Source organism: Thermobia domestica, chromosome 10 (assembly GCF_964235325.1).
Source record: "Thermobia domestica chromosome 10, izTheDome1.hap1.1, whole genome shotgun sequence".
Taxonomy (NCBI): Eukaryota; Metazoa; Arthropoda; class Insecta; order Zygentoma; family Lepismatidae; genus Thermobia; species Thermobia domestica.
This window is the reverse complement of record NC_137463.1, coordinates 208,841,943-208,857,663: the sequence shown is the minus strand read 5'-3', so window position 1 is coordinate 208,857,663 and position 15,721 is coordinate 208,841,943. Positions and strand designations below refer to the sequence as shown.

Here is a 15,721-nt window from a genome sequence, read left to right as displayed (position 1 = left end):
GATCCTCTTTCTTCCAATTTTTTCAGTAGCGATCATATTATGTTCCTGTCTGGGGCAGAAGTGAGACAAATTTGTTTCTAAATGCCCTTTGCGTATCAACTATAGATTCCTTCTCAAAAAACTTTTAACGATAAACTCGTGTTGCTCCAAAGAGTACACTATTCTCACTGTGTTTTGATCATACTCACCAGTAACATAGAACTGTACGTCCACAATTCCCAATACAACAACCCAGTTTCCTGTTTCTTACTGGCCTTGGCGGCACCTCATTCCAATTATAAGGTACACTGCTGTAAAACGATTTGCTGTTTTTCTTGAGGCGTGGCCGATATTACCCCGGATGAATTTAAACCAGTAAACATAGTTCCATCAATCTCCAATTCTTCCTCGATCATTTGCCATAAACCGCATGAAAATCGGTCTTCAATTAGAAATTCTAGACCCGAATGAAATCTGTGAGTTAAAAAAAAAAAATCACGTTGTATATTTTTGTTGAACTACGAAGGCACGGAACTAGTTATGATTTTATTCATTTATTTTGTCAGAGAATACTAGTCTAGTTTGTTTGCACAAATTTAGTATGGTGAACCAAAGTAGTGAAGGGGTGGGATCATTTAAATCTTTGGATGTAAAATCAAGAAGAGATGGATAGGAAGAGCAAAATATTCACTGCTAGTTGCCTTGTTGGTGTATTTGATAGTATTGAATGTCTATTATTAATACATGATATGTGACACAGTGTGTTAAGAAAATTAAGGTGAAAGTAAAATGTTTAACAATTAATCCTGTAACTCTTAAAGAAACTCCTATCCCGTACGTTTTCTTCTGTGATAGAATGGTACTTAAATTATTCTTCTTAATTATTTAGGGAAATATATTAGTCCAAACATTTTTTGTTTGCAGATGGAATTAATGAAGAATCTCTGAGTGAGGATGAAAGATTGCGTATTGAAAAAATACGAAAAAAGACTGTTTTAAGAATGCTTCGAGAACGCACATATCGATGGAAGTCGGTAGAGTATAATACATATTTAGGTTTACAGTATTTGGTAGCACGTTTTGCTCCTGAATATGCTGCACTGATACGAATATTCTCCGAAATTTCTAAGAGATCACCAGATTTCAAACCGCAAACGTTATTTGATTTTGGATCAGGCGTTGGAACTGTTACATGGTAAGAGATCAACTTACAAGTAGTGAGTGTTCTTTTCTTTTACGAGTTGTACAACAAGCTGTTACTATTGATGGTAGTGATGAAAATTGTCTGTTTCATGAAAACTTGCTTCATTTTTTTCCAATATAGTTCTAATACCCTGAACTTTATTTGTAATAGAAGTCTCGTGAGAAAAAGGGACAAAGTGAAAAATCTAACAATCCTTCATTTTTGGAAAAATGTATTCAAAAAATGTAATGTACTTTTTCCTCAGAGTTCATTTTTGATCACAGAAAATCATTATGTTGACGTTTCATCAGCTTCATGCACGTAATACAATGTTTTCTCATAACTTCTACTTTTCTACATTTACTTAGTTCCATCTCATATAAATAAGTACGGCTAATGTAAAGACCTACTGTAAACTTTTCATTACCCAAAATTCCAAAGTTATTTACTGAAATAACTCATTAAAATAAATACTAGAAATTTTCAGAAAGTAAAAAATTATCCATCTATTCATTCAGAAAAGGAAGTAAATTGTAACTAATAGAGAGATTGAGTTTTGCCGTTGTTCTTCCAACTAAAAAATTATATATATATATATATATATATATATATATATATATATAAAACAACTTATAAAAAAGAAGAATACAAAGCTGCAAGCCGTAATAAGTAATTTCATTTTAATTTATAAAATAAAAATATTTTTTATTTCTGGTTGTATACATATTTTTTCTGTCGTATAATTATTATGCTTTTATTATTCTTTTATACAATTTTATAATAATAATTATATGCATTCAATACATTTTTTTCTGACTGCATTGTTTAGAATTACAATGTACAATAATAAACAAGATTGTTGAGAAAAGGAAACAGACATTATATGAAACTATGTTCCAAAGTTAGAAATTCCTTCGGTACGTCCCTGTTTTTATAGCCATAGAAAAATAGATTTAACATATAACCATTTATGAGGAACATTTATGTAATTTTGTAATTAAATAAGAAGAAAGTATTAGTTTCAATATGTATTTACACATTCACAAACCCATATGAATTTTTCATTACCAAGTATGAAATAATATTTGAAAATTGTCCAATTTTGAGAAGTTGTTTCTGGAAAATTAAAATTTGCTCTTATTTAATATTTGTATGCATGTATTCATCCTATTTTACAACTTTATATATACACTAGGTGAAATGCCCGTTCTTCGCGCGCGGAGAATAGGTTTATGGGAAATATCCCCTTAGAATATTTATTTCAATGAAAGTGTAATAAAAATACAGAAGATATTCTACTCAGTATTGAAAGTCATAAATATTGAAAATCCTACCCTCACAGATTACACCTTTAATCAAATTGATATGATTTAGAAGCCCAGCGTGAACGGGGTACTATCTTCCAAAAGTCATTTCGAACGGGTCAGACGTTTTGTCGACTCCGAAAACTATGAATTCGACACAAATCTCATTTTTGACATTTCATTTTTCAACTGCCGATTGGGATGAACATGGATTTAAACGACATTGGGCGCGTAACTATTCATTTCAGCGAGCTCGAGAGCTATGGATTGCATACTAATATCAGACATTTTGCATCATTTTTACTTGTTACTCTTTCCAATTTTCCTCCCCTTGGAGTACCTTACTCCCACAGTACTTTTATTTTCAGATTGAAAGTCATATGTCTACCAGGTTTAGTAAAATTGCTCCAGACGTTCTGGAGTTACGCTGGAATATACTTTCATACACATACATCCATATATATATATATATATATATATATATATACATACATACACACACACACATATTGTGTGTGTGAGGAACGCCTTCGGCATTGCCCCTGTAAATTTTCAATGCAGCTGCTGTGCCCGTTTATGCCTAAACTTGGGATTAGATGTCATCACAGTTGTAACTTAATAGTTTGACAAAGCCATACTATGGATTTGAGACCAATAACTGTCATTTTCAACAATTTTCGCTTCACAATTTCCCCATTCCCCAAGATGGTAATGGAGCTGATCTTGAACTTAAATGGTGTCGGTAGTATCACTGTTTATCTATCAGGGATCCCGAACACTATGGATTCGATACTAATATTGGTCTTTTTTTAAAAATCATTTATATGTCTGTCTTTCTCACTCCCTCTCTAGGAATGCTAAGAGAGTCTTATCCCTCAGGGAGCTGAACTTGGAAATAAACGGTACCAAAACTACCACCAATAAACCTAGCGACGCTGAATGATGTGATAGTAATATCGGCCGTTTTCGATATTTTTATATGCCACCATTTTTCCCTCCTTTCAGGGGTGCTTAAATCGGAATTAAACGGCATGAAGAGTGTCACAATTTATCTAAGCTACCCCTAAAACTATGAGTTCGACAATAATATCGGTCGTTTTCAATCACTTTTATGTCACCACCTTCCCTCCTTGCAGGAGTGCTGGGAGGTTTCACCCCAACTGGGAGCTGACCTTTGACGTAAAGGCAGGCCCGTATTTAGGTAAGTGATGTTCTGTGCTCGAGTACAGGGCGGCAAAATTTTGGAATTTTTTTAAAGATTCACAATCAAGTAATTTTTAAAACTAGCAACCTGCAGAATCCCGCGCAAGCGCGAGAAAATATGTTAGTGTGTTTAATTCGCTCGAATTATAATAGTTACTAATTAGCTAGCTTATCCGATTATTTTTAAAAAGTCATCCTCTCCCACCCACAACACCAAGGCGGGAGGATAAACTTAAACATAATGAAAACTGATACCGTTAAACTCAGCGACCTCGAAAACCATTAATTCAACACTAATATCTGTCTTTTTCGATTACTTTTAAAATACCTCCCCCTCCCTGGGGAGTGAAGTATGACCTTGAAGTTGAATTGTGTTAACTATTACTATTCATCTCAGCGGCCCCAAAAACTATGAATTCAACTCTAATATTAGTCGTTTTCGATTATTTTTAAAATACCCCCATCTTATTCTTATGCGGACCTTGAAGCCCCATATCTCAGCTCAGGTGTAACCTAGCGACTTGAAACACGTCATCTGGATCATTTCTCCGATAGCTGTAAAACATATTAGAATTTCATGTTTCTATCTATTATGGTTCTCTAGTTGAAAAGCGCTACAGACACAGATTATTGTGTTATTAATATAGATGCTATTAAACCAGTACTAACGGTGAATAATGTAAACAATTGTTTATCTTATCAGTTATCACCAATAATTATTGGTGTCTTTCAGTGACGTCCACCAATGTATGTCAGTCAATCCCAGCTTCAAAATTACACCCCCATTTGATCTCTAGTAAGTAGGCTGCTCTAGATAATATTTAGGAGTAAATATTTAAGAAATTCAGTCATAATTCAAGTGAAATTATGGAATATAAAAATGATATAACGATTGATTTAAGAATTGATAGAATATATTTTCTCCGGACAGTAAATTAAAACCTACATTATATGAATAAATTACATGCCAGTATTGAGAGAATGTGGAGTTCCCGATGGATAAGTAGTTAGGCTTGTTGCCTTATAATAAAGGGATCCTGGCTTCTATTCCCTGGGGGATACAAAAGGTTTGGATCCCAAGTCAAGTTATAGGTTCTGTCCTTAGTACGTAATCATCATCCCATGGAAGGCAATGGCAAACTACCATGAGTTCACCTTGCCCAGGGACCTTCGGGTCAAACACCTACCTTCGGGCAGAACACCACATCATTCCGTAATCAACTATCATCATTGAGAGAATTAGACCATTTAAAATTACGTTGTAACTGTTGTAACTTGTAAAACCTAAACTGCTATGCAACAAGAGTTGGTATGTTTGCAAAATCACGGTTTGTTTTCTTGTTTGAGACATGTTTGTGTGTGGGTGGGGGCAAATTATTTAGAGCACAGGGGCGCACAATATATAAATGCGGGCTTGCTTAAAGGGCACCAATATATATTGTATATGTTGTTTATAATATATTGGAATGAGCCAACTGTCTCGTTGCAATTGTTTCCAATTATTGCTTTGTTCTGGTTCCTGTTAGTTGCCAGTTGCTTGTTATGTAGTTATATATCAATAACATTACATGTTAAAATTGTTTTCTGATATACATTATTCCTTATAAATAATTTGCATGATTTTTAAGAGGCAACTAGGCAGCTTGCATCACAAATTGTGTCACTTTCTTTTTCTCCTTGAATTTAAAGTTCATTTAACACAATAAAATACAAATTGAGAAGCCTTTACTATACGTCAAGCATTGTTGTACATCAAAAAACAAAAAAATTGTAAAAGCATCATCTGTTCAGATTCACTAAGTGAGCTTGCTTCATTGAACACAACGGAATGGAAAAGTAAAGCTTCATGGATTATACTAAATATCAAACATTTATATCTCTCTGTCTAAAAATAATTATCTCTTTTTGCCTTTGTCAAAGCTCATGTCAACGTTGATAATAGCAATCAGATGCTGCTGCAAAAAATTCATGCCTTAAGAGAAAGAAAGAAAAAAATAATAATAATAATTAAACTACCTCCAAAGAATTTATACTGTGCTATCATGGGAAAGTACAAATCAGAATTATCTACTTGAAGATACAGTAATCAACAACTTCCAGGACAATTCTACTGGCATATTATTGATAATTATCAAAATAAACCATCCAAATTCATAAAAACTGCTCTAGACGAGAAATTTTACTTTACTATAGATTACTATTTGGTACGACATTAACACCATCAAACTTATTCCAAATTATATATATAAAACCCAAGATATATATCACTGCTGGAGTGACAAAAGACAGACACTTGTCTCCGAGTGTGAACTTCTCCAATCTTCCCGATCAAATTTAATTGCTCTGTTTCAAATTACATGGTTACGATTCTCTTTCATATAAATAAGTTTTGGCAACTAATAATTGGAACTCAATCAAACCAAAACATAAGTTTTAACTTCTATATATAGTAATGTAAAATTCTGTTCTTAGGAAATCACTATTTCAGCGAAGTAATATAAAATAAATACTCATATAAAAAGAGTGTACATCAAATTTGACATTAAAGTCAGACAAAGGCAATCTGAATAAGGAATTTAGTATACATGTAATTTATCAAATCAAGAAATACTTTGAGCCTTATCGAATTATATTACTTCCATCGCTCTTAATTCACAAAATGACATGAAATTCCTGATATTAGTGCAATCATTCTTTATCTACAATTTTAGCATACTTGGGCTGCATTCTGGTGCTCTTAACTACCACTATTAACAGTGAAGAAGTGGGAGTGGAAGTGTATTACAAATTTGTACATCAAAGGATGAGGCTTATTTCCCATGGGCCATGTCCCCAGCATATAGTCCAATGAAATTTATATATGTTAAAGTACCATGCGAGTTATTACGAAAAACCATATTAGTTTGGACAAAGGCCAAACAGGGACGCGAAAATTGAATTTGGAATTAATATTATCATACATATCGGAGGGCCGGATCCAGGATTTTCTGAGGGGGGTGCACCGATAGCTACCAAAATAACCAATCACACTGAAACTCTTCAAAGTGATATGTGACAATATTCTTTACCCCTGACAACACTGATGCATAGAACGGAGGAAAGTATTTTAAAGAGGGTCGCAAGTGTTATGCAGGAAAGAATGTTCTCTCCTCCTGATGGCTTCTGTTTTCTTCCCTACTTGACAAATGTTATATTATTTTGCTTGGAGAATCCTTTTCCTTCAACCTTCAGAAAATCAACTTAAACTATTGGTTTGGAAAGCTCTGCTTTGTTTTAAGCCCCAAACGGAAACATGATGGCAGAAAGTTTCGGAAAGGGTTACTATTTTCACTCCTAGCTTCTCATTTTAGGTAGTCTATTTAAAACGAGAGGGATGCACGTGCACCTCTGCACCCCCCTAAATCCGGCCCTGTATTTGGGAAAAGTACACACACCTTTGAAGGATACAAACACCTTTTTTTAAACATTCCTTGCTTCTTGGTTTTGATAGAATTCTGTGATTTCTGCAGCAGTGAAGCATAGTATATCCCTGTAATTTTGGGATCCTTTGCTTGGAAATCCATCGTCATTGCTCCATGTTTGTACAAACAAACTGTCGTGAAGTCATGACCTTGTCTGCTGAGAGTGGACACAGGTATTCATTGAAGTTGGGGAGGAAGTATGCTTCCATTGCTTTGGCTGGATCTTGCCTCTGGGTCTTAGTAAGGGATTCATGTTTTATCCAAAGTTGTTAGTCTCAAATAAAGTCCTGGTTTTCGTGGTTTCTGGGAGCAGGTGTCTCGTTCCTGCTTTAGGAAAAGTGTCAGTAGCCAGGGAACCCATCGGGCGGACACCTTATAGATGTGGAAATGCTCATGGATTATTTTTCCACAGACTCCACACTTAACTTGACATGTTCAGCTAATTGGCGAATGGTTATGCGACGATTCTCCAAGATGGCAAGTTTCACTTGCTCATTGGGGTCTTCATCAGTGTTGGACTGGGATCCCTGGAATGGGGGCCGTTTCTACGGAAGTTCGACCACACTTGAACTGACGAGGATGGAGCTTCACAACGTCATACGATGGGACAATCTCTCCATAATTCTCTTTAATCTCCTTCTTTGGTGAGCGGCCTCTCTCAAGTACAGAAACTCGATTGCCGTTCGGAATTCACTTGAATCCATCTTTATACTTTCTTTCACTTTAGTGCTTGTAACACAGAAAATGTTAAGAGTTAAAATATTAAATTTCTCTCATAATTGTATCAATACTTCTGTAAAATTTCAGTATCAATATACATGTAAAATTTCATTAAATACAATAGGTCAGAGCAAATGTTCAATGGACCACCCTTGTATTAAGAATATATCAGTTGTTTTCGAAAGAACAACAAGTAGAAATTTACCTTAATACTAATCATGCACTAAGTGTGGTTTATGAAAAAAATATATAAATTATTTTATATTTAAAACTTATTGCATTGATCTACTGGGAGGAGAGATTTGACAAGAAATATCCACTACTGAATCCTTTTAAATTGATAAAAGATAATAAAATAGTGATAGTCTTCGTTATCATGCAAACACATTTTTGAATATCAAACTATGATTAATACTACTGAGTTACACTTCACATTTTAGTTGATTTCAGAAACCCAATGGAGTATTACGTGAGCAGAATGTTTTCGAACTTTTGTTCAAGGGATTTTTTTAAAAAAATGAATTAGAAGGAAAATAAATATTTATAAGACTTATTTGAAACGAGATTTAAATAGGCTTGCAAAAGTAACATACGGTTTGCAATACAAAATATGTTCGTTTGTTTTAAAGTGATAACAAATATGGTTTTGTTTGTTCTAATTATAGTTGACTATCTCGTGTGTTTCCTAAACGAGTTTAGGCAAAATAATCATGCAATGCCAGAGATAAGAACAAAGATCACAATTATACTCATAGTATATTTAGAAATTTGCGTTATTAAATTGTTAATATGTAGAAGCGTCTAATGTTAGAGATGAGAACTTTAGATTAAAAGTTATATATTGGAAATGTATTATTTTGATTATTATTTAGAGATCACAGATCCAGTTGTTGGTATTTCATAGAATTTAAGTAATTAGTTATGTAAATAAAATTTTTGAACAGATACGCATTCACCATTGTTAAAAGAAATATTGTATTCTTGAAATACTACTGTTTCCAGGGCTGCAAGAGCGTTCTGGGAAAAAAGTTTGAAGGAATATTTCTTAGTTGACTCCTGTGCTGAAATGAATGACTTAGCTGATCGTATTCTACGAGATGGTAACCCTGAGAATGATATGCCACTAAGAGGAGTCTTCTTTAGACAATTTCTTCCGGCTTCGCAAACAGTAAGTTTATATCTCAATACATAGTTTACAAGTAGTTTGAGCATAGAATAACTTTCGAGTAAACAATTTTCTTGACGTCAAAAATTATAATAACATTTAACACCCGATTATTATCAGCTGTTTCGAAAAAATCAATATGTTTTGGGTTTTAATGTTTAATTTATTTAACTACTCGTACTTCAAAAATCGATCCACAGTCTTTTCTATTAGGATTGTTCGGGAAACATGTAAGTTGAAATCCGTTTATTTATGTTTACTTAATTACGCTGATGGAAAGAGCCATTGAAACTTTTGTTGGTATAAAATTAAATAAACTTATTTAGTAAGTGAAAATCCAACGAAATCTGTTTGGCATTCTCGCCCTTTCATATGTTTGTACGAATATTATTTGTAGATAATTTATAAATATCATGTTAAGGAACACTATATACGTCACCTTTAAAAACGAATAGCCCGACAAGTCCTCTCACAAGACAAACCACACCACACGGACAACCTGGAAGATTAACAGTTCATTCTTCCATAACATGGAGATTACCTCTTGCCAAGTGCACACAGTTGTGGTTCCATTCAATAATAATAATAATAATAATAATAATAATAATAATAATAATAATAATAATAATAATAATAATAATAATAATAATAATAATAATAATAATAATAATAATAATTATTATTATTATTATTATTATTATTATTATTATTATTATTATTATCCTACGAATGGGACAGTGATTCAGTAATCCGGCTGCTGCTTGTCTGCGATCAATAGTGTGGGATACCACGGGGTATTGGAGTAAGTTCATTACTTGTGCCCAGATACCAGGCATAGATGTGAAGGGGTTACAATGGTCTTCGAGAACAATACACGGATCTTTCTTGGTGTGGTCAAACTTGGACGGCCGGAACCTTGACGACGCGTGTGGTTTCCCCTCACATTCTCATTCAGTCAAACATGGGGTAACTGTCACATCCGAATGTTCTATATGCCTGCGTATTGCACGATTCGACCAGCCCACTATATGCAGGGCCACAGTGAGGTCCTTTTCAATATGTGTCAAATGTTAGTAACGTCGTTACACACGAACACGTAACATTTTTCATGGTTTCTAACAGTGCTTAATAACTGTCTGACACTGCGCATGTTAACACCCTATTAGACCTGATAGCACGGTCTCGAAGTGACAACACTAATGCACTATGGTGACAGTTTTAGCTATCACAGGCCATTACAACTGTTATCATTTGTCACGCTGCTTGTATGCACGTGTAGGAAATTACGTCGACTTTAGACATTCCTTCCAAGTGCTTAACTTTCTTTTTGTCAGTCAGTGTATTATTATTATTATTATTATTATTATTATTATTATTATTATTATTATTATTATTATTATTATTATTATTATTACGGGTTCGATCCCAGCCCCCGCCAAGTAAACTTTGTGGTGGACAAACACCGTGTGTGTGGATTTCCTCGGGGTTCTTCCGTTTCCTCCCACTTTCTTCATTCCACCATTTCGTTCATTACTCATCATCACCGTCTCCTTTAGCCTAACCGGCATAAACGTGGGATGTAAAACTCAAAGCTTTCATTTCATTTTACTACTACTACTACTACTACTAATAATAATAATAATAATGTTAATGTAAAATTGATAATGCTATGCTGCATCTGAAAACGCACAAGGCGTCAGACAAAAAGCATGTATGACTCATAAGCTGGAAGGTGGTGGGGGCAGGGGAAGGGCGTGAAATATGCAGGCTTTACATAGGGAGTGCCAGGTAAACAAGATTGCAAACCACTAGTCTAAAAAGAACACTTTTGCAAACTTCTAAATTCCTACGACAGCGGTTTCGAAGATCTGGTGTGAACCGAGAAAGTATTTAATCCGATTAAAGCATTGCGCCCTCCCAACTCTTCGAGGTTGACTTTCACAAAATTTCTTCTCTCTCGCATTCTAGGGTGGAAGGAAAATGTTTGTACAAAATTTCGATTTCCTGCATTCATTGGTTTTGGAGATTTAAAGAGCAAGAAAGTGTTCAGTCCTTGTTTAAGGGTTGCAATTTCACGAAACCTTGCCCAATCGAAGTCTTGGATTCAATCAGAAGAACTGTACAAGTTCTTATTGGTGTCGAAAATTTGGTCTGAATTAATCTAGATTTGTATATACTAATGAAAAAAGGAAACAACCGATTTTTTTATTTTCTCAACAAATCCTCTATAGGTGCGAATTCTAATGCAAAGTGTGAAAAAATAAGTGACTAGACCGGAACTCGAATCTGGGACCTCCGGTATACTATGCTGATGCGTTAGAATTAGCACCTACGAAGGATGCGTAGTGGTTAACGCATCAGTAGTCCCGAGTTTGAGTTCCGGTCCAGTCAGTCACTTTTTCACTGTGTGTTAATTTAGATTGGTTTACTTTTTTTTTTATCAGTTCAGCTTTTTGTGTGTTTATTAAATTGTATCACGCGTTCACCTCTGGTGCTTGGGGTCCCGGGTTCGATCCCAGCCCCCGCCAAGTGAACTTTGTGATGGACAAACACCGTGTGCGTGGGTTTTCTCGGGGTTCTCCCGTTTCCTCCCACTTTCTTCATTCCACCATTTCATTCATTACTCATCATCACCGTCTCCTTTAGCCTAACCGGCATAACCGTGGGACGTAAAACTCAAAGATTTCATTTCATTTTTAAATTGTATCACGTACAGCCACATAGTGGGATGTTTACATAAAAGTGTAAGGTATATTCTTCAGAAAGATTGTTCCAGAATATTCGTAAATATGTGAGCTCTTTCGTAGCGAAATGATACAATTTTTGTTTTCGGTACGGAGATCAGAGTTTTTCGCACGAAGTAAATACATCTAGTTCATGTCCTATGGTAAACTTCAAGCTCACGATTTGTGTACATTCGTTCCGAAAAAGACCTTTCACTGAGAAAACAACAAAAACGTCATATTTTCAGTACCTATAATCTACCCGTCGTTTAATTGTAGTACTTAAAAATCTCTATCATCTAGTCGCAAAATTGGGGTTCCATAGTTTTCCTTTCTTGATTTTGTGACGCTTTGTTCTAAGAAACTGATGTCTTGCTAGATGGTAACTATAAGACAAGTTACCGAAAAGCATGTAAAATAGAAATAAGTATGAGCCAGAAGAAATGTTTATAAAAATATCAGCCATTTCGTATTTATGAAAGTTGCTTGCCCGTAAGTCCTTTCGTCGTGACCAATCTTTCAAGCAGTTAGACCAAAAAGGAATTATTAGAAAGGAGTACTTTATAGAGCTAAGGAAAATAAGAGAATCCATGAAAGCTATGCCGAAAGACAGTACACACATAGAAAACCAGTTTATCCAAAGATGTTAGACAACATCAAATTCATTTTCAGATTAACTTGTAGTGCCATGCATAGTAGAAGAGAGCAGAATATTTTAAATCTGAGTTTTTTTCAACATCTTACCTATATCTTAACTTTATCACCAACCACTAAGAGTAATTCTTCCAAGGAAACCCGTGCTTTTTTTTTTTTTTTTTTTTTTTTGAAATGAGACTTATTTCCGCGCAAAAAAGTTATTAGTTAATTAATTATTATTATTTTTTTAAAGCTGGAAATGGATTAAGCTCCTTATCCGTGACTGATGTCAATAGACGATAGGCAACATTGGGAAGTCCGAAAGAAAAATGCGTGTCATATTTCATAAAAGTCTGATAATGTTGTAATGAAGATATATTTAATTTTTTTTTTTTTTTTCATAAGATGGGATGTATTCACTTTCCATTTTAATTGATATCAACCCTAAGCGGTAAACCCCATTGGAAGACCTCAAAGAAAACACACGCCGTATTCGCTGAAAGTAGAGTAATTTTTAGGGAAGTTATTATTTTTTTCTTTCTTCTCAACAGAGGTGAATTCATTCCTTACTTCTAACTCCAAACAGTAGGGATTAAAATTAAGTTTTGGGTTTCAACTAAAACGCTTGCTATATTTTAAAAAATCGAAACATTTTACTTTTTTAATTAAGAGATGGGTGGGTATATTCACGCTCGTATTCTTGATAGGTTTCAAATCAAGCTTGTAGGCGTTTGGCATTTGTGGACTCCTTATAGAGTGTCAAAGAAAATTGTGAGATTTATCCCAGATGTGTATTTGTCGTTCAGTTATTTGTTATGTATTTTCCGTGTTGTTATGTTATAATCCGTGTTGTTACTTTCTGTCTTGTAATATAGAATAAGCTCAATAGAGAGAAAATCAATTACAACTCTTTGAGATGTCATGGCTAATTGATAAAAAAAGAAGAAAAATAATATATATTATTAATAAAAACAGGTCAAAAATGTTTCATATATATAATAATTATATTTTACGAAAAAGAACGTCAAGAATTGTTCAAATTAATGTGTAGGAAAGAAAATCTAATTTTGTTTCTGATTTCACCAGTTTTATATTTCTTTAAAAGTAATTTTGGATCTTTTCTTTAAAAAAGTAAAAGGAACAGCTGAGACTTCAGTTTTGAGAAGATTCTTCAACAGATTTTCAATGTACTTCAATTTTATTCTCAATGTATTCTCCAATATGTAATTATGATTAGTTTATTTGTCTCAGCTGGTTCCCAGTGTAGTACTGTCAAGATGAACCACATATAATATGTGAGAAATCTGCCTCTTGTTATATTTCAACTTTCTGTTCTAAATTATTATTTTTGTCTTGAATTCTTCTGTCGGAAAGCAGTTTATCAGAATGTAGAATCTCCTGTTTATTCAAATATATGTGGGGGAAACATGTGTTTGATATTTTTAACAAGCTATAATCGATTTAATAAGGATCTAAGGCCGTGTCATATATAGTATATAACCTATGATTTTGATGGTTGTAGATAGCTCAAGACCAACTAAATAGCGGGGTATTTTGTAGTGGAATAGATGGTTCTACTGGAGAAATCACTATATGACGAACAAAACAAGTATTAGTGTTTGTATTTATGTGTAAAAGGATGTAAATATGATTGCTATTTATTTTATTTACTTATTTAACAATCACCAGATACAGCTCAAAGGACATTTTATGCTGGATATCTAACAACAACAATAACAATGGAAAGGATTTGGGAAGGTATCGGCCAGGGCCTGTATAGTAGGTACCATCCCGGCATTGCCTGGTAGGACTGAGGGAAATCCTAGAAAACCCCAGTCAGGATGGCCGGCAGCGGGAATCGAACTCACGACCTTCCGAATACGAAGCCAACGCTCTACCACTTGAGCTACTTCACTCGGTTAAAAGTATTAATATGATTATTGCAACAGGTAATAATAGTAACTGCCTGTACTTCGAGGAATTTTCCCAATTGGCCAATCGTTGTGGAGATATAAAGTAAACTCGAGTCTGTTCCCTGTAACACCAAATAAGCTACACGTGTGTAGACATAGAATATTATTTCAGTATAAGAATCGGTATCTACAGTCCATATTTTGTAAAGCACTAAGAATTGATGTTGTCTCTACATTAATACGTAACTTCCTGATAGTGTTAAGGAATGAGGCAGTAGCTTATGAACTCCTGAAAAATTGTTACGTCATAGTTAATTAAAAAATGAATCTTGAGAAATAAAAAAGGAACAGAAGAAAGATCTATTTAAAAAGAATTTAGAATTATTTAAAATTTAATTTTCACTTTAATATCATGTACCAAATTGAGCTGCTTTTTAAAAAAAAATTTTTTTTAAAGAAACTAATAAATTTCACACTTCAGAGTTTAAACGAAGAACCCTAATCCTGGAAAGAAATAAACGTTGATCTGTTTTCACTGTTTCTTTTAAACAATGTTTCTTCTAATAGGTTTTGTAGCGAAAATATATGTAAAATCCGAGTCCCAGTAGCTTCGTGTTTTAGGTTATTTTTTTATTTAGGTTAAGTGGTTCGGCTCATTCATATGGCTGAGCTACATTAAACCAAACGACGTGCTACAAGCAGTGGGAATGGTTGGGAAATCTCAAAGTAAATGTTTGCCATACTCCATCGAAGTTAAATATGATGTACAAAAATTATCGTAGAAAATCGTTTCCTTATATTGTGCAATGAAGAAACTTCCAAGCTAGGAGTGTTATATCTTTATTATTGACCATTTTTAAATCTAAGTAATGAGGATGATCGGGGAACTCTAAAAAAATATATAGGAGTTTCTATATTGCTTCCAAATGGAATAATTTTTAAGAAAGTTGCATGCAAAATGTATTTTATTGAAAAAGTTTTTTTTTTCTTTTCTTTTCTTCAGAATTTGCTAATTCATCCTCTCGTCTCTAATTTCAATTCATAAACAAGACCGGTAAATTTCTAGATTTAACCCTTTGACTACCAGCGGAAACATCGTTGGGAATTTGTTTTTAGAAAAATAGAAAAAAAAAATGTTGTTCTCCCATCGGGTCAGATGTGACCAGGAGACTGTTTAGTTTCCAAAACTGTGTACAGACGTCAGGAATATCCCACATTAAAGAAGTCGTACATATAAGAGAATGTTCATATTTAAAAAGAAATTGGTAGTCAAAGGATTAAACAAAACAAACAGTACGTTTCATAAAAATCGAAGAACTTCTATAAAGTAAGTTGTATGAATATATTAAATAGAAGCACGAATTAACCCTTCTTTCTTTGCTGATTTTATAAAAGCGTTTTGTTGGTAAGCGCAAAGAAATACGCGCAATGTTG

General features: G+C 33.9%; 1 protein-coding gene across 2 annotated transcripts in view; it reads left to right on the top strand.

Annotated features, from left to right (window-relative positions):
- Window positions 1-15,721, top strand: part of LOC145662960 (ribosome assembly protein METTL17, mitochondrial) — a 57,650-nt gene that overhangs the window by 14,570 nt on the left and 27,359 nt on the right. For both annotated transcript variants that reach the window (XM_081729022.1, XM_081729023.1), the window contains exons 4-5: window positions 904-1,174; window positions 8,853-9,018. In XM_081729022.1, the coding sequence (XP_081585148.1) occupies window positions 904-1,174; window positions 8,853-9,018 (437 nt within the window). The remainder of the gene's footprint in view (window positions 1-903; window positions 1,175-8,852; window positions 9,019-15,721) is intronic.